Below are 21477 nucleotides of genomic sequence, written 5' to 3'. Positions count from 1 at the left end.
CCTCCTTCCTCTTTTCCTTCCCTGCTTCTTCCTTCCCTCCTTATTCTCTCTTTGGTGTTCCAGCCATCCAGCATGTTCTTCCTGTCTCACCACGTGGCATGCTGACCATGAGCATCAACTCCTCTCTCAGCCACGGGAAGGAACTGGCTAACGTCCCCGGCTCAGAGGGAGAGGACGGGGCAGTCACCATCACGGAGTCTATTGCCATCATCATCATCGCCATCTTCGTCTGCCTGGGGAACTCGGTGATCGTGTTCACCCTGTATAAGAAGTCCTATCTCCTGACCCTTAGCAACAAATTTGTCTTCAGCCTGACCCTGTCTAACTTCTTGCTGTCTGTGCTGGTTTTGCCCTTTGTGGCGACGAGCTCCATCCGGAGGGAATGGATATTTGGGGTGGTCTGGTGCAACTTCTCCGCTCTCCTCTATCTGCTCATCAGCTCTGCCAGCATGCTTACCTTGGGTGTCATTGCTATTGACCGGTAAGTTCACCCTATATTTGTCTTTTGGTTTTTGGTTTTTAATTTTATTTATTATAAATTTAAGAAATATCAACAGAGGAAAATTTTAATATACAAAGAACTTGTATATTGAACCTAACACAATAGGTTCAACCTTGCCTCGCTCTTCTTTGTCCCTTGTTGAACTTCCATTTGTCTTCCTTTGTATTTTTTTAAAGTTTTTATTTTAAATATTTTCCCCTAGTTACATATTTCATGTTCTTTCCCTCTCCCCCAAACCCTCCTAACCCCCCTTAGCTGACGCACAATTCCACTGTCACCCTATATTTGTAAACATAGGATGGGTATAATATGAGAGCCAGACAATGAGCCCCTTGAATGCAGAAACCATGGTTTTGCCTCTTTTCCTATCCCCCGTGCTTAGCACAGTGCCCGGGATGTGATAAGCACTCACTGAGTAGTTGTTATCTGACTAGAAGGGACGTTGAAAATCATTTGATCCAATTCTCCTTTTCCACATGAAGAAACTGAGGCTCGAGGTCCCATAACTAGTTAGGGGCAATTTCTAGGTGGCCTGGTTTCCAGACACTGTTCTTTCCATCACACCATGCTGTTACCTCTCTGATGTCAGTATATTTTTATTAGACGCTAAAGCAGCTGTGAATTTGTTTTTAAAAATATTTTGGTTACTATGTTTCAACGCAGGTGGTTTCTTTTAAAATCTCGTATATTTTTATTTAGAAACATTATTTAAAAATTTAAAACATTATTCTAAGGAAGCCATAGATTGCACCAGAAGTCTGTGCCAGAGGAGTCCTCGACACATCAGAGATAAACTCCAAATGAGAAAGATCCACCTTTTCCCTTTCAGAAGATAAGGGTGGCAGTAGTTTAAGGATAAATTTAAAAAAGGATAAAAAAAGGATAAATTAAAAAAAGGACAGATAAAAATTGGTTGCACAAATACTTATTAAGGAACTCCTATAAATAGAATATTCTTGAACCCTGTGCCATGCTCTTCTGAAGTGACAATTCCACCTTTCTTTTTTTCTTTTAATTTAATTTTTTTTTTAAACCCTTACCTTCCATCTTGGAGTCAATACTATGTATTGGCTCTAAGACAGAAGAGTTGGTGAGGGTAGGCAATGGGGGTCAAGTGACTTGCCCAGGGTCATACAGTTGGGAAGTGTCTGAGACCAGATTTGAACCCAGGACCTCCCATCTCTAGGCCTGGTCCTCAATCCACTGAGCAATTCCACCTTTCCATCCAAACCCTTGCTACGTCCTGCCAAAGAAGATGCCAAAAAGCATTGTGACCATTCCTGGAAGTTTGAAGATAATCTTTGTTTACTTATACCTACCTAAGCACCTATAGAGTTTTTATAAATAGAGTTCAGCTTTGCCTTCTGTTAAAAAAAATGCTAGGAAGATATCAAAGTCAATAAAATCTGTTTCTTGACTTTAATGAGCTTTGATTATGTCATAGTGGAGCAAGGGTTCAAAGGCAGGTGGATAAAATGCTGAAAGGGAAAAGAGGGCAAGAGACAAGAAAAACTGCTATCTTCTTAAACTCTAGTGGCTGGATGTGTACAATTAAAATATCTGGACCAACCTCGTTACCTTGGTTATTCAGTTATTCTACTGAAGGTTTGAGTTTTCTGGTCATTGGCCTTTCCTGTGTCTGGAAAAAAAATGGAATGGGAAATCACTAAAGATCTGATCAGTAAACATGGTGTTAATGTACAGACATTTAAGCAGAATTCTCTCTATTCCCCACCCCTGAAGTTTTAGGAAATCAGTTTGTCTTATTTGTTCTTTTAGAAATTAGGAAATCAGTTTGTCTTGTTTGTTCTTTTAGAAATTACATTTTCTCTCTGTACGCTGAAAACTTAAATATCTGAATCTACCTCTGGAAGCAGTCATTGCACTATTCTCAACAGAGAAAGATGAATTAGGCATTTGAAACATTTCATTGGAAATAAAATAACAAAGCCTAAGGCTATAAAACAGCTTAGAAATGAATGTTCTTGGGACCGCTGCCCACTGAAAATGTTTTTCAGAGTCTCGTTCCACAGGTTGACAGATGACATTGTTACTAAAAATAAGTGTTAACCAAAATAACAAAATGAATTGGAACGACACACCTGGCTCTGCCGAGAACGAAGGTATTTTCCAGAGGCTGTCCAGTGCGCCATATACTGTTTATCTTGAGGTTGCTGGAGCTGAGTTGTGACTTGTTGCTTTTTATGATCGTGATAATAATAAAACAGGGCTTCTTGTCAGGGCCGTAGCTGATATGTGCTGGGAGTTCAGCTTCGGAGACCTTCGAAGTTCAATAATATGTGCCTTTTTCTCACACAGAATACATTCTTCAAAATGTATCTCTAATATTCATTAACCAGTTAATTAATTAATTAACCACTTGGAGATACAAGAACAAAGAATGAAACGCTCCCTTCTAGGAAGAAGCTTATATTTTAACGGAAGAGGCAAGAAGTACATAAATAAACATATATGTATACTTTATATATAAAATTTACGGAGTGCATATATATATAAAATATATAGCATAAATATGAAGTGAATAAAAATCTATATGAAGTATTTGAATACAATTCTGGCATTCTGGAGGGAGAACAACAGAAGTTGGGGAGATCCGGATATTTTTTTCCCCTGGATTTTATATGTGTTATCATGCAAAACTTATTTCCATATTATTCATTTTTGTAAGTGAATGATCTTGTAAAACCAAAACCCCAAAGCATATACCTAAATAAGTAAGGGATAGATCATGTGTTTTCATCTGCATTCCCACTCCAAGAGTTCTTTCTCTAAAGGTAAATAGCATTTATATTTTAGGATATTATTGTTATTTATTCTTTTGAGCATTTATATTTCAGGATATTATTACTTTCAAGAATTTATATTTTAGGATATTATTATTAATTCTTTTGAGCATTTATATTTCAGTATATTATTATTATTAATAATTTTTTGAGCATTTATATTTCAAGATATTATTACTTTCAAGCATTTATATTATAGGATATTATTATTATTCTTTTGACCATTTATATTTTAGGATATCATTATTATTATTATTAATTTTGGGGCATTTATTTCAGGATATTACTTTCAAGCATTTATATTTTAGGATATTATTATCAATTCTTTTGAGCATTTATATTTCAGGATATTATTATTATTCATTATATTTAATTATTAATTATATTATTGTTATTAATTATATTTCAGGATATTATTATTTTCAAGCATTTATATTTTAGGATATTATTATTATTATTATTATTATTATTATTATTATTATTAATTCTTTTGAACATTTATGTTTCAGGATATTATTATTAATTTTTCAGGCATTTATATTTCAGGATGTTATTACTTTCAAGCATTTATATTTTAGGAATTATTATTTTTAATTGTTTTGAGCATTTGTAAGTGATTTTAAGACTTAAGTTTTCCTAAAAAATAACCTTGCCCTAACTGTGTGACCCTGGGCAAGTCACCTAACCCCCATTTCCTAGCCTTTACCACTCTTTTGCCTTAGAATCAATATACATTCTAAGATGGGAAGGTAAGGGCTTAAAACTATAACCTTGCCACTTATGAAAACTTATTGATAATCATTCATTATTTTTAAAGTACCATTTTTACTATTTTACAAATGAAAAAACTCGGGTTAATAGTTTTCTTGCTTAGATGTGACCCTGAAGATTCATTTAAAGACACATTTTAGGGGTAGCTAGGTAGCTCAGTGGTTAGAAGACCAGCCCTAGGGACAACAGATCCTGGGTTCAAATGTGGTCTCAGATATTTTCTTAGTCGTATGACCCTGGGTAAATCACTTAACCCCCATTGCCTATCCCTTACTGTTCTTCTGCTTTGGAACTGATGCGTAGTATTAATTCTAAGATGGAAGGTAAGGGTTAAAAAAAAAAGGACATATAGCCAGCACCTATTGCATACAAGCATGGCCTGATGTTGGGACTATGAAATGTTTAAGGAATAATAAAGAGTTTCAGAAAATTTCAGAAAGTGAAAACTCTTCTAGCACAAAACACCATTCAGAGGTTTGCCTTTGGTGGGTGATTTTTGCAATACGTCATTACACCTCGATAAAAATCCAGAGCAGACAGTTTAGTTCCAAATGAATATCTGGGAAAATATTTTGTTCTGTTTCAAAATGTTCAGCAGTAGGATCATAAGAAACATTGATTTAGAGCCAGAGGGGACCTTCAAGATCCTCCATTCAATCCTCTCATTTTCAAAAAGAACCAGAGCAATCCTTGAGGCAACGCTTATTTTTGTGATAAGTTTATGAAACTCATCCTATGACAGTTGTAAAATTTTATCTGAGCCTCCACAGGGTCTGGGTTCTCAACATTCTGCTGGGGGGGGGTTTCAGTTTGACTGTTCCCACCTATTTCATTTGAGCCAGATCTTGGGCAAATGCAATTTCATAGAGTTACCCTCAACAAGGTATCATCAATATAATAATATTAATAATACAAAGGAAAAAATGTTGTACAATGGACAGATCACCTTCTACATTCCGGGCACTGTGCTAAGTGATTTATAAATACTGTCTCATTTGATTTTCACAACAACCCTGAGAGACAGACACTATTGTTACTCCCCATTTTACAGTTGAGAAAACCGAGATAAAGAGGTTAAGTGAATTGGCTTGGGTAATAATAGCTAGTAAATGTCTGTAACCAGATTTGAACTCAGGTCTTCCTGACTGTCGGTTTAACACTTCAACTACTCCATCACTTACCTATCTCCATTGTCTTGGAGTACCCAAGGTGTTAGTGAAGTCCTTTTGCAATTTTGTGACTAGAGGAGGGAAAGAAGGACAGTGTTTCTTTGGAGAATTCCCAGGTCTGTGCATTGTGAGAAGCCTTTCAGTCCTTCAGAACATTCCTTTCGTTGGGAGAGGACATAAACTCTTCTATAGCTTGTTAGGGCCATGTATTAATTTGGAATCCTTGAAATCTTTACAACAACAAAAAAGAGATTAAATCCCCTAGTTTAGCATTTTCCCAATAATCCTTAGGTGGAGTTGGTGAAATGTAATTGTTACTATAAACAAGACAAGTAAATAAGCGTTTATTAAACAAATTCTATGTGCCAGACATTCTACTAAGCACTAGGTTTACTGAAAAACAACAACAACAACAACAAAACAACCAACTGCTCTCAAGGAGTTCACAATCTAATGGGCTTTAAAGGGCAAAGAAAGTGAAGGAAAGGGGCAAAGAAAAATGGCCAGATTATCAATACTAAGCTAGATGCCATGAAAGAGTTAAGGTGAGATGAACAGCAGGAGGGAGAGCCAGAAATTTAGAGGGGAAAAAAAAATACAAGAAGGACATAAAAAACAAACAAACATGGCCTCAGATATTGATGCACAAATGTGGAAAGTATAGGTAATGAGCAAGGTGAACAAGATCCTGAGCCTGGGGAGGAGGAGATCACACTGATCTCTTTGGAGTATTCCTATTTTCCTTCCTTCTTAGAATTGTTTCTCTAGTTCCCATCCTTCCTGACCTTATAAGCTCTTTAGAATCCTTGGGCTGGTCTGCCAATTCCTCTGAACCCTCTGAAACGTGTTCTCCCCAAATCTAGGTGCTTGTCAGATGATGCCCAGCTTTTCTCTTTATCACAAACTCTAGAAGGAAGTAGTTATTTCTCTGCAAGTCAACCATTATTCCCACCTCAGCAATACTTTGAGTTTGTACTAGATAAATCCTTAATTCTGTCCTAGCACTAAGATTTTGTCTTGACATGAAACTGGGAGATATGCAAATGATAGCTTTATTAAATAATAACAACAATGAAAACATGTTAGGCTTATTAATTATAATAAATCCTTAGGATCGTCAATCAAATTATTATAATAATAGATATATTAAAAGAACACGAATAAATTTGCTAATTATTCTGCAGTACACATAGTGTGTATGTGTGTGTATCTGTGTGTGTCTGTGTGTGTGTGTGTATGAGAGAGACAGAGAGGGAGGGAGAGGGAGAGGGCTGTTTTTCTCATAGTCAACCTAGACAGGGTTGTTGGATCATGAGATGAAAGGGACCTTAAAGGTCAGGTAGCCCAGCCTTCTCATTTTACAGGTGAGGGAACTGTAAAATACAGTTAAGTGACTCTCCCAAGGTCACACAGGTAACAGAAGCAGGTTTTGACAGAAGCAGGTTTTGAACCTAGATGCCCTCAGTCTAAACCTAATTTTCTTTTCTAGTGCATCATGTCCCCAGTTTATGAACAAGCCAAGTTCCAAAGTTCATTTGGAAATTGCTAGCTTGGTCCTCAGAGCACATTTTCCCCATTGAAACCATGTTATAAATAGTGGTGCTTGATGCACAATGTAACCGTACTGATAAAATCTACTTAACATTTATCTTTGTTTCGAAATGAATTGAAGCTTAAGTTTCCACTAAGGATGTGAGGATCATTTTTCTTCCAGTCCCATTGACAAGAACCTCTCATCTCACTTGCAGTGAGGACTCCTCCTCCTATCAGCTCCCATGGGGATAGAGGGGTGGAAGGTGGAGTGGAGACTTCTTCTTGGGCAGGGTCCAAAGGTGAGGTCGGTAGGAAGGATGGGCAGTTCCAGCAGCTTCCTAGGAATCATCCACAACCATTTATTCCATTAGGCATGATGGAGCTGGGCGAGGGTAAGTTTTTGAGTGTGGCATCAGTGCTAGTAGGATACTGTTTGCTGTTAGCAATCATCTCTTCATATTATAGCTCGTTAAAACTCTGTCTCTGTAGGATATGTCCAATGTCCATTTATGATCACACATTTTCTTTCGTTTCTGACTTTCTCTCCCCGTCTCTCTTTTTTCAGCTACTATGCTGTCCTTTATCCCATGGTGTACCCCATGAAGATCACTGGCAATCGGGCCGTGCTTGCCCTCGTCTACATCTGGCTCCACTCCCTCATCGGCTGCCTTCCTCCCTTGTTTGGCTGGTCATCGGTGGAGTTTGATGAATTCAAATGGATGTGTGTGGCTGCCTGGCACCGGGAGGTTGGGTACACAGCCTTTTGGCAAATCTGGTGTGCTCTGTTGCCCTTTGTGGTCATGGTGGTGTGCTATGGCTTCATCTTTCGCGTGGCCAGGGTGAAGGCTCGCAAGGTCCATTGTGGTACCGTGGTCATCGTGGAGGAGGATGCCCAGAGGAATGGGAGAAAGAACTCTAACACCTCCACCTCCTCCTCAGGTAGTAGGAGGAACACTTTCCAAGGAGTGGTCTACTCTGCCAACCAGTGCAAAGCACTCATCACCATCTTGGTCGTGATCGGGGCATTTGTTATTACATGGGGTCCCTACATGGTCGTCATCACTTCTGAAGCCCTTTGGGGGAAGAACAGTGTCTCTCCTGCCTTGGAGACCCTGGCCACATGGTTATCTTTTACCAGTGCCATCTGCCACCCTCTCATCTATGGACTTTGGAACAAGACAGTGCGTAAAGAACTACTAGGCATGTGCTTTGGAGACCGATATTACCGAGAGCCATTTGTCCAGCGACCTAGAACTTCTAGGCTCTTCAGCATCTCCAACAGGATTACAGGTAACCAGTACTTTGGGTACATATAAAAGCCCATCATAAATAATGTACTAATTAACAATTAATTAATAATTAATAATCATATATGTACTGCTTCTTTTGCTGACATTGTCCATCCAATGACTCAGGACATACATCTTAGAGAATGGGGACACAGAGGTTGTGTAAATAGGCAAATTATCTTAATTGTGATCAATTGTTATCAAATTGTTATCAATTGTGATAGCAACCATATGTTTCGTTTTTTTGAGCACAAGTTCTACTATAGTAGCTGCTATTCTATGTTGCCAAGTAGCATTAATCTATATTGTTATTTTTAATTTTTTAGTTATTTATTTAATATAATTTATTCCCAGATATCTCAATCCTTCCCTGCTTTCTCCACACCATAGAAGATATCACCTGACAAAAAGAGATGTATATCTGGATTGTGACTTTCATGTTTCTGTTTTTCAGTTCATTCTCTGGCAGTAGACATTCACAAGTTATTCTTCAAATATTAATTCAATAGCTGTATATAATGTTCTTTTGGTTCTACTCATTTCACTCTTCATTACTTCATGTAGGTCTTTCCACATTTAAAAAAAGTTAACTTGCTCATTGTTTCTTTGGGTGCAATAGTATTCCATTGCCATCATCACTACCATTTGTCTAATTCTTCCCCAATTGATGGGCATCCCCTCAATTTCCAGTTCTTTGCCACCACAAAGACAGCTGCTATAAATACCTTGGAACAGAGTCCCTTTTCTTTTTTCTCTGATCTCCTTGGGAAACAGACTCAGCAATAAAACTATATTAATGATGCTGGAAGAGATGAGAATGGAAACATTGAGAGTATATTAGGGAGTAGAGCTGGCTAGTATAGTTTGGTTTAAGGGAAAGAACACCATTCTTTGTCTAAGAAAACCTGAGTTCAAGTTCTGACTCTTGAGATTTACTGACTTTGTGGTCCTGGAAAGGCAGTTAAGATTCTCTGATCCTCATCTATAAAATGAAGATAATGCAATATTATGAAGAAAATGCTTTGTAAACCAGAAAGAGCTATACAAATTGGACTAGTGTTTCTTATATCCGTTAAATAGTCATCATTATTCATTATCCATAATGCCTGTGCCTATAATCATACAATTGCAAGATTGGACGGGATGTCAAAAATCTATCAGTCTAATCAATCGGCATGTATTATGTACAGACTATTTTCCAGGCATCTATGCCAATCCATTTCCATAATAAGAAAGCTTTCTACAACATCCTTGGCAAGTGGTCCTCCAGCCCCTGCGTGAAGGCTTCCAGGAATAGGGAATTCACTGCGTCTCAATGTAATGCATTCCATTTCTTTGGGAGTTTTAATGGTAATTTAATTGTTCATTTATGTTGAACTAAAATCTGACTCCGTGTATCTTCCTTCCATTGGTCCTAGTTGTTCCCTCTAGAGTAGAATAATTCTAATCTCTCTTCCAGATGCTAACTTTTCAAATATTTGAGGATGACTTAATGCCCACTCCCCATACCATTCATGCTAAAACATTTCTATTTCTGTACATCCAGAGATGGCATGATATCAAGTCTCTTCCCCATTCTAGTCTCCCCCCCTCCTATGGCCTACATCATGATTGTTAGTATTCGATTTTCAATGTGGCATTAAATTTTAAAATGTTCACCCAGGGGGGAACACACTAAACCTGGGCTGACCTGCTAAAAGTTGTCTAATCAGGGTGCAGAACAGCTGGACTATCATCTCCCTCTCTCTGGATACTCTTTTTCCATAGCTGATAGACTAATGTACATTTCTTGGCTACCTTATTGCCCTGCTGACTCATGCCAAGCTTTTAGTCTACTAAACCCCAAAGGTGTTTTGTTTTATTTGTTTTTTCACCTGAATTGCTTTCTAGCCTGTACTTGTAGAATTTTCTTCCAAATAAGTGATAGTTTTGCACTTAATTCTTAATAGATTTCATCTTAGAAGATGATCATTGAAAAGAATCATAGTCAGTTTACAAGTCAAAGGGTTGATGGTGTTATAATTATTGTTTCTTTGGGTGCAATAGTATTCCATCACCATCATCACTACCATTTGTCCAATTCTTCCCCAATTGATGGACATCCTCTCAATTTCCAGTTCTTTGCCACCACAATAAAAAAAAAGTGATCTTCAAGCTCCCAGAGATTCAATATAACAATGGTCCAGAGTCCTCATGCCAAAAGTGTCCTTTAAATAAGTTATTCTTTGTAACATGTGGAATTGTGCATTGGCTACGGGTAGGGTAGGAGGGGAGTTTGGGGGAAGGGAAAGAACATGAATCATGTAACCATGGAAAAAAAACTAAAAATAAAAAATAGAAACACAATAAACAAACAAATAAATAAATAAACAAACAAATAAATAAATAAGATATTTTTTCATTGGCCAGGCTTGTGGGAAGGTGCATGATCTTGGCTAATGGGAACTAGCCCTATTACTTTTTTCAGTTTTCTGAGCATCTGTTCCTACCCTGCTATGGTCCTATACTACCATGATCCCCAAACTGAAGGCAACACTTCCCAGGGTGTTATCAGTGGTTTTCTTTTTGCATGGACCAACCCAGCTGTCTAGTTCCCAGCCATAGGTCATGAGGCAAAATGATTTTCCTCTTCCCACAATAAGAGAGTACAAATTCCATCAATCTTCCCATCCTTATCCTTTAGGAGAAAATGAATCAATGAAGATGTGATATATTACATTGAAATGGTAACCAACTCTGCACTCAACAATTTATTTTTTTTTTTAAAACTAGAAGTTGGATGTCCATTTATCAAGGATATTGTAGAAAGGATTTCTATTTTGGACAAGTAGTTGGACTAGATCATCTCTTGAAAGGCCTTTTTAATTCTGAGAATCTATACTACTGTGAAATTTGAAGAAGTTAAATGTGATTCACCAAGGACAAACTAGAGTTCAGGGAATCTGTCAACTTGGGTAGGGAAAAATTTATAGGAAGGGAAAAATTCACATCTTTATTTTCACTAGCCTTTAATTGAAATTGAGTATTTCCTTCATTGATGACCATGAATCTGAGAAAGGGGTCTCTAGGCTTTAGCAGTCTTCCAGAGGGGTCTATCGTACCAAAAAGAAAGTTAAGGAACACTGCCCTATTCAGTATTTATTTCAGGACTGTTCCAAAATGTGTCATCTTATCTTTAGCACTTTTGCATTCCAGGGGTGGGATCCTTTTTCACAGCTCTGTGAAGCAGGTACCTAAAATATTGTCTCCATTTTAGAAATGAGGAAACTAAAGCCCAAAGAGGCTTTCCTGTTGTTTCATAACCAATATTATATGTGAGATTTGGATGCAGGTCTTTCTTCCTCTCGAGGTTTAACACTTTATTCACTACATCTTCTTTTCCCTTCTAAGATTATAAAAAATTAACTTACATAGAAAGACTTAGGTTCTAAGATTTAAGCATTTCCTGCTCTTCTTCCCTACCGTCATCCCCTCACTCCCATTCCTAAATTACATCTAAAATAGAAAGTTACCTTATTCTTTTGGAATATAGTAGAATCTGGTTAAATAAATATGCCAGGTGGGGATACATTGCTGGGTCACTTAAAGAAAATGTAGCTATTTAATGTGTGAGTGTTGCCTAAGCGGTGCTTTATGAGTATTTTTCCAAAAAAGCATCAGAAAAGTGATCTCTTCTATGGCTAAAAAAGACCTAGACTAGCTTATTCTGCCCATGAAGTAAAACTTCATCTGTTATCTAAATGATATGTGAAGTTCTGCCAAACTGTTCCAAAGACCCACGATCAGCTCAACTTGGAACATGTTGAGTGTGACACAACAATGGCATGCTCAGGTGGAGATGTCCTATTATAAACCACTGGAGATCTGGGTCTGGAGCCTGGTTGTTCACTGTGAGATGGTAGTTGGGTAAACGAGCATGCCGAGGAGAGTGTAGAGAAGAGAAGAAGATTGGAAAACACCTACTTTCAGGGGTCCAGAAGAGCATGAGGAGTTCCCAAAGGAGAAAAAAGAACGAATGATTAGAAGAGGTAATGAGAACCCAAAGACGCTGGTCAGAAGTATGAAATGCTATGGAGAAGTTAAGGAGGATAAGGACTGGGAAAGGGCATAAAAAACCAGTTAGGAGATTAGTGACCATTAAGAGCAGTTTCAGAAGAGGAAAGAGGCCAGAATTTCAAGGAGGGGTAAAGACTGAGTGGAATGTGAAGATGAGGGATAATCAGGTACAAACAACTTTTCAGGGGGGGAAAAAAAGGCTGTGAAAGAGAAGAAAGAGTTGGGAGTTAGATGGGATGGTTGAAGGTATTTAGGATAGGAGATACCTGATCATATTTGTAGGCAAATGAAAAGAAACCAGTGGAGAGGGAGATAGTGAAGATGCTTCTGAGGCAGGAAATGACTTCTGGTGTGAAGTCTTAAAAGAATGAGATCAAGGGCCAAGGGAGAGGGATTCGCTTTGGTGAAAAAGCAGGGATATCTCTGCTGTGACTTTAGGGAAAGGGGATTGAAGTGGCAGTTGAAACTTGGATGGCAAATTGAGATTGCTGACAGTGCAAAGAGAAAAGAACTGGAAACAGTTCCACAGGGAAACTGGGAAGAAAACAGAATTAGACATTTTGGGCAGGTAAGAGAATTACCACTAGAGTGGAGTGTCTAAAGCTGCAAGGAGTTCAAGGTGGATAAGGACTGAAAAGGCCATTGGACTTGGCAATTAGGAGGTCATAAATGATCTTTTAAGAGAAGTTTTGATAGAATAATATGACCCAGATTGCAAAGGGATATAGGGGAAAGAGAAAGAATTGGAGGCTACAAGAGTAAACAATTTTTAAAAAGTAATTGATCAAGGGGGCAGCTGGGTAGCTCAGTGGATTGAGAGCCAGGCCTAGAGAAGGGAAGTCCTCAGTTTAAATCTGGCCTCAGACCCTTCCTAGTTGTGTGACCCTGGGCAAGTCATGTAACCCCCATTGCTTAGCCTTTACCGCTCTTCTGCCTTGGAACCAATACATAGATTTGATTCTAAAGTGGAAGGTAAAGGTTAAAAAAAAAAAAAAAAAGGGAATTGAGCAGAGAAGGAGTGGAGAGAAGACAGAATTTCAGGGAAGAGCCTTTTTGGACTGGGGAGATAAGAGTATGTTGTAGGCAAATGGGAATGAGTCAGTGGTGAGGAAATAATGGAGATGCATTAGAGTAACTTGCTGCAGGATACTGGGAGAGGCTGGAAGAGAGGTGAGCCTTATTGATTAATGGTGGGGGGTCTCTTTAGTGACTGGAAGGAGAAGAAGAAGAGAATAATGATGATAAGCAAAATTGAGAAGAGGAGGAGGGGAGGAAAGGGCATTCATGTTAGATGACTGGGTTTTCTCTATGAAGCAGGATGCTAAATCATGGAGGGGGTTGAGAAGGGATTGAGGCTGCGGAGATGGGAAGAAAAAGTTTTGAATAGTCATTAGGGGGAATGAGAAAAGATGTGAAGGAAAAAGTAGAAGGATTATAGTTTAGAGACTCGGGTGAGGTCATCTATTACATTTTTAATGGGTGAAATAGCCAAGTTTTTAAATTTTTTTTTTCCAGATCTGAAGACTATGACTGCCCCAACAGTCAGGGAATAGGAAGAGCTCATAATTTTCACTGATAGTGAGAATTATAAGGAAAATATAGCAAAATTGGGGAGATGATCTTGGAGAATAGAAAATGGTCAAGTAACTAGAGGTTATGATGAAGTCAAACAGATTGTTGGATAGAGGGAGAGGGTGAAGGATTTAAGAAGATGGGACCAGGAGTATTTCATTTTCAGAATCTTGGAAGGAATGCAGTTTAACTTAACAGTGAGATCTAAATTGTGGCCAATGCTGGTTTTTAAGAGAAGTAGAGTGAGGAGGGTATCACTGTTCTTGAGGTTTTGGTCTTGGAAGTAGAGGGATTGTCTGACCATTTCTGGAGTACCATTTTCAGTTCAGGTGCTCCATCTTTGAAAGGATGTTGATGAGCGGGAGGGCCACCATTCACAGAAGGGTGTGGAGAAGGGGAAATGGCCTGGAGATGAGGTCATTATATGAGGATTGGTTGAAGGAACTGAGGATGTTTGGCTGGAGAAAGGCTTAGACAAGAAATTATAGCTATGAAATGGAATTAAAATGGAAATAAAAGGGCCTTTTTTTCCCTAAAAGGGCAGAACCCAAAGCAATAGGAAGAAAGTTACAAAGAAACATATATAGGTTTGATACAAGGAAACATTTTTGTACAACTATGCAAGAGTGGAATGGATTGTCTTTAGCCTTACTCTGTTCTTCACTGGAGGTCTTCAAGCAAAGGGAAGATACCATCATGGGTTGGATTAGCATGTAGAGCAGAATGAGCACAAGAATTGGGATCAGAGGAGGTGCATTTAAATCGTACCTCTTGACATTTACTATCTACCTTTGTAATCTTGGGAGAATTGATTTGCCTCCTTGTTCTTTGGCTCCTCAGCTATAAAAAGGTGGCAGTTCTAAACCATTTTCCAGGTCTCTTCCAGCTCTAAATCTATGATTCTCTGATTTCCTCTGAATTCCTTTCAAATGGAGATTTTTAAAATTTTGGATATTCTGCTCACCAATGCAGATTGCAACCCTAGCACTTTAATAAGTCACCACAGCTAAAAAATTAAATATCTAGTAGCCAGCCTTCTGCTGATGAGCTTCAGGTGAGGAGAGACCAACAAACAGACACGGAGATAGGGAGAGAGAGACATAGACCCACAGAGATAAAAGAAAGAGTTAGAAACAGATGACAGTCCACTTGGCTTCTGGCCCATACTCCAGATTTATCTGACTTAATCCAAATCTTATCTTCTGCTGGCATAACTTTCAAAAATCCAGAGCCACCCCTATGCAGAACAGAACATTAGAATTGGGAATTCGACATGTTGCTCAAAAGAATGTCCGTGTGAGACAGAAGTGATATTTTGAGATTCTTTGCTGTTGGGATCATGTGTGTTGCTTTTGCATCTTCTATTCTCTCTTGGTGTAGACAACTGGGAGTTGGTTACACTAAATTTATATTGGAAATGTTTCTTCTGGAGAGTTTCAACCCAAGAAATTTTTTCTGAAAAACAGAATTATATACCATTCTTAAAAATTGCTTTGTGATCCTAAGCAGAAGTTGAATTTCACAGTTGCCTGGAGCTGTCTGGCTGCCTTCAGGATGCCAGGGGTTGTATAAACATGTTGAGAGTGGTATTTAATTGTTAAATAGCTATGGCTTCAGCTGGGCCTGCAGGTGGCTCCTGGGTTTTGTCTCTCCTGATCCATTGGCTCTTATATAAATAGTCTCATCCCTCAGTGAAGAAAGAGTGGAGCTCAGGGTTTCCCAAAGGTGCCAGTGGCACAGCAGGAATATCCTAAGTCGCTTAGTTAGAGGTTCATACATCAGACTTTTCACAGGGAGAATTTGAATTTCAGCCTCAGTAACTCTGGCTTCCTGGAAGCAATTGGATTTGTTTTAAGAGAGTGTTCTACCTAAAGAAGAGAAGACTTAGGATGCATATGAGAGCTGTCTCCAGATATTTGAAGTGCTATTATTTGGAAAAGGGAATTTATCCATTCTAGATTGGACTTGTCCAACCCAGCCCACAACATTCCTCAGTGAAGACCAAATGGGGTTAAGCTGTAATTGGGAAATATTTAACAAAATAAAAATACAATAAACCACAGATAGCATTATGTTTTAAAACTTAAGTTAACGTGTAGCCCGAGGGGATCCTTATATCTGGTTTAGTGGTTCCCAGTTCTATTGGAATTTGACACTACTATAATAGATGATATCAAAGGGTAAAACATGGGACAACCATTACTGCAAATTATAAAGAGGCAAATGTAAACTGATAGAAGGAAAAACTTCCCATCAACCACTGGAATGACATGAGTCACTTAGAGAAATAACGAGACCTGAGAGCAAAAAGGCCAAAGGACACCAGTTGGATATATTGTTGAGGGATGTCTTTTCAAGTATGAAGTAGACTCGATGGCTTTCTAAGGCTCTTTGTGATTCTAAAATTTGTGGCCCAAAAGTTCATCTACTTTATAATTTTGCTTCTAGCCAGTCCCACTTAAATTTTTTTTTTCTTTAAATACTCTTAACTTGTTTTTTTTTGTTAAATGAGCAAGGCTAGTTTTCATCAAAAGCTTGTTCCGAGTTCTTTAGGAAGTTTCTTTTCTTTTTTAGTTGTTTTCTGACATTTTGTGATGCATGTTCTCTCCTTCCCTCTCCTCCCTCCCACCTCTCCCCAAGGTGGCAGGTAATATGATACAGATTATACATGTGCAATCATGCATTATAAAGGGAAGTTGGTTGGGGTTTTTTGTCCCTTATTATCCATCTTAGAATCAAAACCGTGTATGGATTCCAGGGCAGAAGAATAGTAAGGGCTAGGCAGTTGGGGTTAAGGGACTTGCCCAGGGTCACACAGCTAGGAAGGGTTTGGGGGCATATTGGCCTGTCTCTTGATTCACTGAGCCACTTAGCTACCCCCCTTAGGAAAGTTTCTAGAACTTCTAGCCAGGATGATCTGCCACACCTCCCAAAGCATCCTGACTCTGGATTGCCTGGGAGAGCCTGTTGCCCTCTCTGTAAAAAGGACCCCACACCCATTACTCCCGATTAGATTAAGGTCAGTTGCTTGATCCAGGGAGGATGTGCCAGGCAAAAAGGCAAATGCAGCAGCGCCTCAAATCTAAATGAATTGAAACAGCTTTCCAGCTTGTGGTCCTGGCGATATGCTGGTGGGAGCCTCGGGCTTGTTCTTGGCTCTCACCACAATCCCTCGGTGAGTGTTCCAGAACTAACTGTGGTTCTAGCCCTCCTGTTGGACAGGGGATGGTGAGCCCGACATCTCCTTCCCTCAGCTCTGGACTGCATCCATGGCATCCACTTTAGCATCCGGGGTGCTAAAGGCTTGGACAAGGATGAACAAGAGGAGCTTGTTTAGCTGTGGCTCAGAGAATTTCCGAGGGTGACTGAAAAATTCCCTGGGATCTAAACTCTGGACAAAAGCTATTTCCTTACTGAGACGCTGGAGTGCCTCATAAACAATAATAAACCTCTTTTGCCGGGGGAAAGAGGGGAAGGGATGTATTCTATCACCAAATACCATCAGAGGAGACAAGGAAACACTAGCAGAGAATCTTTTCCCTTTGGTTGATCTTAGAAAGGCAGGTCGAGAAGTTGAAATCTTGAGTAACTGAAAAATCCTGCTTCCAGAGAACAACTAACAAAACCACTTTCCTCCTGAGGCAGAGAGCTGGGGGGCTACGAAAGCAGAATGTTGTATCGGAAGGGCTTGTGTTTGTTTAATTGCTGTGTCTTCCTTTGAAGTCGGGGGCTTGGAGGTTGGTTAGGGGATATTTTCAGAAATAATTAGGATATAAAACCAAAAAGCATCAATAATGCTTTTTAAAAAGTAGGTAAAAGAGTTTACTATGAAGAGATACAAAGACTCTCCCCAAATTTTGCTTCCCCATTTGCCTGTTGTCCTGGGATCTGTTATACTGGTGGAAAAAAACACAAATAGTATCACACTTGAATTGGACTTGAATTGGATAGAAGACCTGAATTTGACTCCTGCCTAAGACGCCTACTAGCTGTGTGTCCCTGGACAAGTAATTTAATCTCTTTGAGTCTTGGTTTTTTTCATCTGTAAAATGGGGAGAATAATAACATCTTTATCCAGGTATTTGTGAGAATCAAGAGAGAGACTGTGTGTAAGTATATATGTATGTGTATACATATATACACACACAAAGTACTTTGTATTGTTATATGATATGTTATATTAATACAATGTTATAAATATTAATATAATAAGTATATCAGTTAGCTATCATCATTATCAATTTCCTGAAGGTTTCATTTATTCTTTTGGGGAATAAATTTTGTCCCTTCAAAATGCAATAGCCAAGAGTAGAGGTTGGGGTAGGAATGAGTTGTTATAATAATTTATAGTTAGCTATGATTAAATCTAACTAATCTTTTTCCAGATACTAAGGGAATATTTTTGTGTGAGGCCAGTGTGGACAAAGCAGGACTGGGGGGTAGAAGGGAGAGGAAGAAGGAGGATTATGGAATGGGAAGAGGGAAGGGGACTTGGAAAGTTCTGCCTCTATCTAGCCTTAAAGTCTCCCCATCTACAAATGCTCCTTTTTTTTTTGTCTTACAGACCTAGGACTATCACCACATCTTACCGCCCTCATGGCAGGAGCGCAGCCACTGGGTCATAGTAGCAGCACTGGGGACACTGGTTTCAGCTGCTCACAGGATTCAGGTAATCTATTTGGATTTTGCGGGAACTTTCTCAGCTGAGGAACCTTCTTCCTCATGTTTACACCCTGCCTTATTTGCCCTGGAACAGGGCACAGCTCAGGAATCTCATTCAGTCAATAGAACATCCAGCCTTGGGTACTTATTCTTGGGTCCTTGGTTTTCTCATCTGTTGGATTAGGTGATCTATAAGGAGGGCCACTTGGAGGTGTTGTCTATTGAAGAATAATAGTTAGAGGTAGCAACTTCTTTTGACTTCTCTTTTCAGGCTCTCTTGAGGGCAGAATTCCTTTCTTTCATGGGAATATCCCTTAAGAGGTCAAGCCAGTGGAATCTTCTGATGGAGATCAACAGATATTCTATAACTAATAGTCTTAGAGTTGTCTGAGACACGGAATATTAAGTGATTTGATTAGGGTTGTATAGTATATATTAAATCTGAGACTCGAATCTTCTCTATCCACTATGCCATACTGACTCTCCAAAATATTATTATTCTCTGGAGAAAAAAGGAAGAAAATAAAATAAAATGGGAATTTAATATGAAAATAAAGAAATAAAAATATTTAAAGAGGCAGAAGGGAATTATGACTTGAATTTGGATCCTGGAATACTTTCACACTCATGAAAAAAGAGAAAGCTTAGCATAATACCTGGTATTTGGTAGGTTTAATAATTTTGGTGGGTTTAATAAATGTTTGTTGACTGATTGAAAGACCTTTGGATTCATGGCACTAAAAAGACAAATTTAAGGCTCTTCTTAAAGAAGAGGGAACTGGAAGCTCCGAGGAATAAGCAGTTACTTGTCCTATAAAGAAAGATACGGTGAAACCAGTGATACTGACAGATGAGAGACCATCAGAGAAGGTCAGAGGAGGAAGGGACAAGTTGGAATTGTTCATCGATGCTCTAAAGATAACTAGGTGGTGTCATACCATATAGAGACCATGAAAACTTTTCCAAAGGTTGCAAAGAACTGGGTCAAGAGACGTAAGAGCCCAGGATCCAAAGTGTTTTGTTTTGTTTTTTTTATCACTGCTGTCCTTAAAAGTCAAAGAAGGCAGAAGAGAAGAACAGATCCCAGCAAGAAAGGTTAAAATGATATTTGAGTTTGTGATTTGAATTTCTAGATTATAGTTAAAAATATAAAATGGGCAGATCCTGAGTCAAGTATGGAGTGTCCTTAACATGGGCTGTTAGGAATATATTTACTTGGAATCTTGTAAAGTTAATCAAAAGGACTTTTAACTGAAAATTGTCTAAAAAGAAAGGGGGAGGGAGAAGAACTCTGCCTATTACCTTTATCATGCTAGATACCATAGACAATAGCTATCCCTCTAGCTACCTTCCCAGAAGTCACTAGAAAATATTTAATACATGCTTGTTAATTCTAGACACTAGCCTGAGGCTATGAAAAGTATATTATCCAGCTTTTGAAAGGAGACAGGATAGCTCTGAGGTCCAGCCCTCAAAAGATCTGCCATCAAAGGTGAAAGAGTCAAAGTGAGCTATAGGAGGATATGAGGGGGAAAACATGAAATCAGCAAAGATGGCAGTAGTAAGAAGACAGTTAAATACTTGAGTACAAGTAGATAAATCATCAGAAAGAATATTAGTAACAGAAAGAAAGATGGTCTTCAGGAAATCTAAAAGAGTCCAAATATCTCTGAATATATATTTCAAAACAAAGGAAAATGAGTCAACAACTAATGAGGCACAGGACCCAGTGGAATCCAAGAGAACATGGAAGCACAGCATGATGTTCCTTAATGGTTTAGGGAAAAAATAAAAATTGCTAAAGCAGAATTTATGGTCTCAACAGCAGGGAAGGTCAAAGAAAAAGACTGAAATTAGGGAAGATAAAGGGGGAAATTTTGATTTAGTGATAAGAGGCTATTCCACTGAAGAACATGCCCTTGAGGAGTGGAGAGGGAGAAGAGATAATGGATCATGGGAACCTTAAATAGGTACAGTCTCCAGAGATGGTATTTGAAGCAACCACTACCTCTGAGAGAGTATTATGCCTCCGTGGAGAGGATCCTGCCTCAAGAGAAGGGGAATCAGAGTTTCTGTGAGCAATTAGAGTCCAGAATGGTAGGAGGACATGGCCCCAGACAAGAGATTGCATGTTGAATGGGGGGATGGGGAGAGAATGATCTTGGGGGAGGGAAAGGGGTGATAACCACATAATCAATGACATAGGAAAATTGTCTGTCATATGGCAGTACATCTATCCTCTTTATCTCCTGAGGTACAAGGGAAATAAGGAAGGGAGAGGACAAAATCTACAAGGCAATATAGCCAAACTATTTAGAAAAGAGAACTCAAAATAGGTACTGAAGAAGCTTTAATTCTATGAGGAATACAGAAGTTGAAGAAAGAATAAATAAGTATAGTAATCATGAATCAAAGAATAAAAGTCTAAAAGAAATAGGTTAGGAGAATGAGAAAAAGGAATCCTTTTTTAGGAAAGGGCATATCATTCATGTCTAGAATGTTCTTTTTTTTTTTTTTCCATTGGCCACTCCTTCACCCCTTCCAGGTAGTCTTTTAGAATTCCCATCATCCCCATTTCCCCAAAGTCATCTCTGCCTCCTCAAGTTTTCCCAGAGCACTCCTCAAACTCTCCCTTGTCCTTGTTGCATTTTACTGTAATGATTAAAATTCTCTGGAGGCCATATCTTAATTTATAATTATAATTAATAGAATTAAAATATAATTTATTAATTTAATTTATTAAATAGTAAAAAGCAGGTCAGAGAAAGCACAAACACCAGCTACCTGTGTCCAGCACACCTACTCACTTGGGATTCCAGGATAAAAAGCCCCTACTCCAAATTTATGTTCTTTGTGACATCCCTTTCCCAAGCCCCTCTGAGTGGAGCACTCCCACCTCACTCTGGACAAGAGGCAGATCTTTGAGATCAGGAATCACAAGACCTTTGGAAGGCAAACATGGTGGGCAAGTCCACTTTTCCATCTTAAGAGGCTTATTTACAGATAAAGATTTTTTTTTTTACCGAAAAGAAAGGTTGTTTTACCTTTATTCAGCAAGGGGTGGGGGGTAGGGAAGAAGCACTGTTGTAGCTTCAATCTTAAGATTAAAACTTTTTTTT

The 21477-nt window shown here is 38.7% G+C and overlaps 1 protein-coding gene across 1 annotated transcript in view; it reads left to right on the top strand.

Annotated features, from left to right (window-relative positions):
• Positions 1 to 92: 92 nt before the first annotated feature.
• The window catches only part of GPR161 (G protein-coupled receptor 161), a 27264-nt gene continuing 5879 nt past the window's right edge, over positions 93 to 21477 (top strand). Inside the window, exons 1-3 of the mRNA XM_044674872.1 lie at positions 93 to 481; positions 7345 to 8069; positions 18261 to 18365. Of these exons, the coding sequence (XP_044530807.1) occupies positions 99 to 481; positions 7345 to 8069; positions 18261 to 18365 (1213 nt within the window). The 5' untranslated portion in view covers positions 93 to 98. The remainder of the gene's footprint in view (positions 482 to 7344; positions 8070 to 18260; positions 18366 to 21477) is intronic.

This window comes from Gracilinanus agilis, chromosome 4, assembly GCF_016433145.1.
Source record: "Gracilinanus agilis isolate LMUSP501 chromosome 4, AgileGrace, whole genome shotgun sequence".
NCBI lineage: Eukaryota > Metazoa > Chordata > Mammalia > Didelphimorphia > Didelphidae > Gracilinanus > Gracilinanus agilis.
This window is presented reverse-complemented; position numbering and strand designations above follow the sequence as displayed.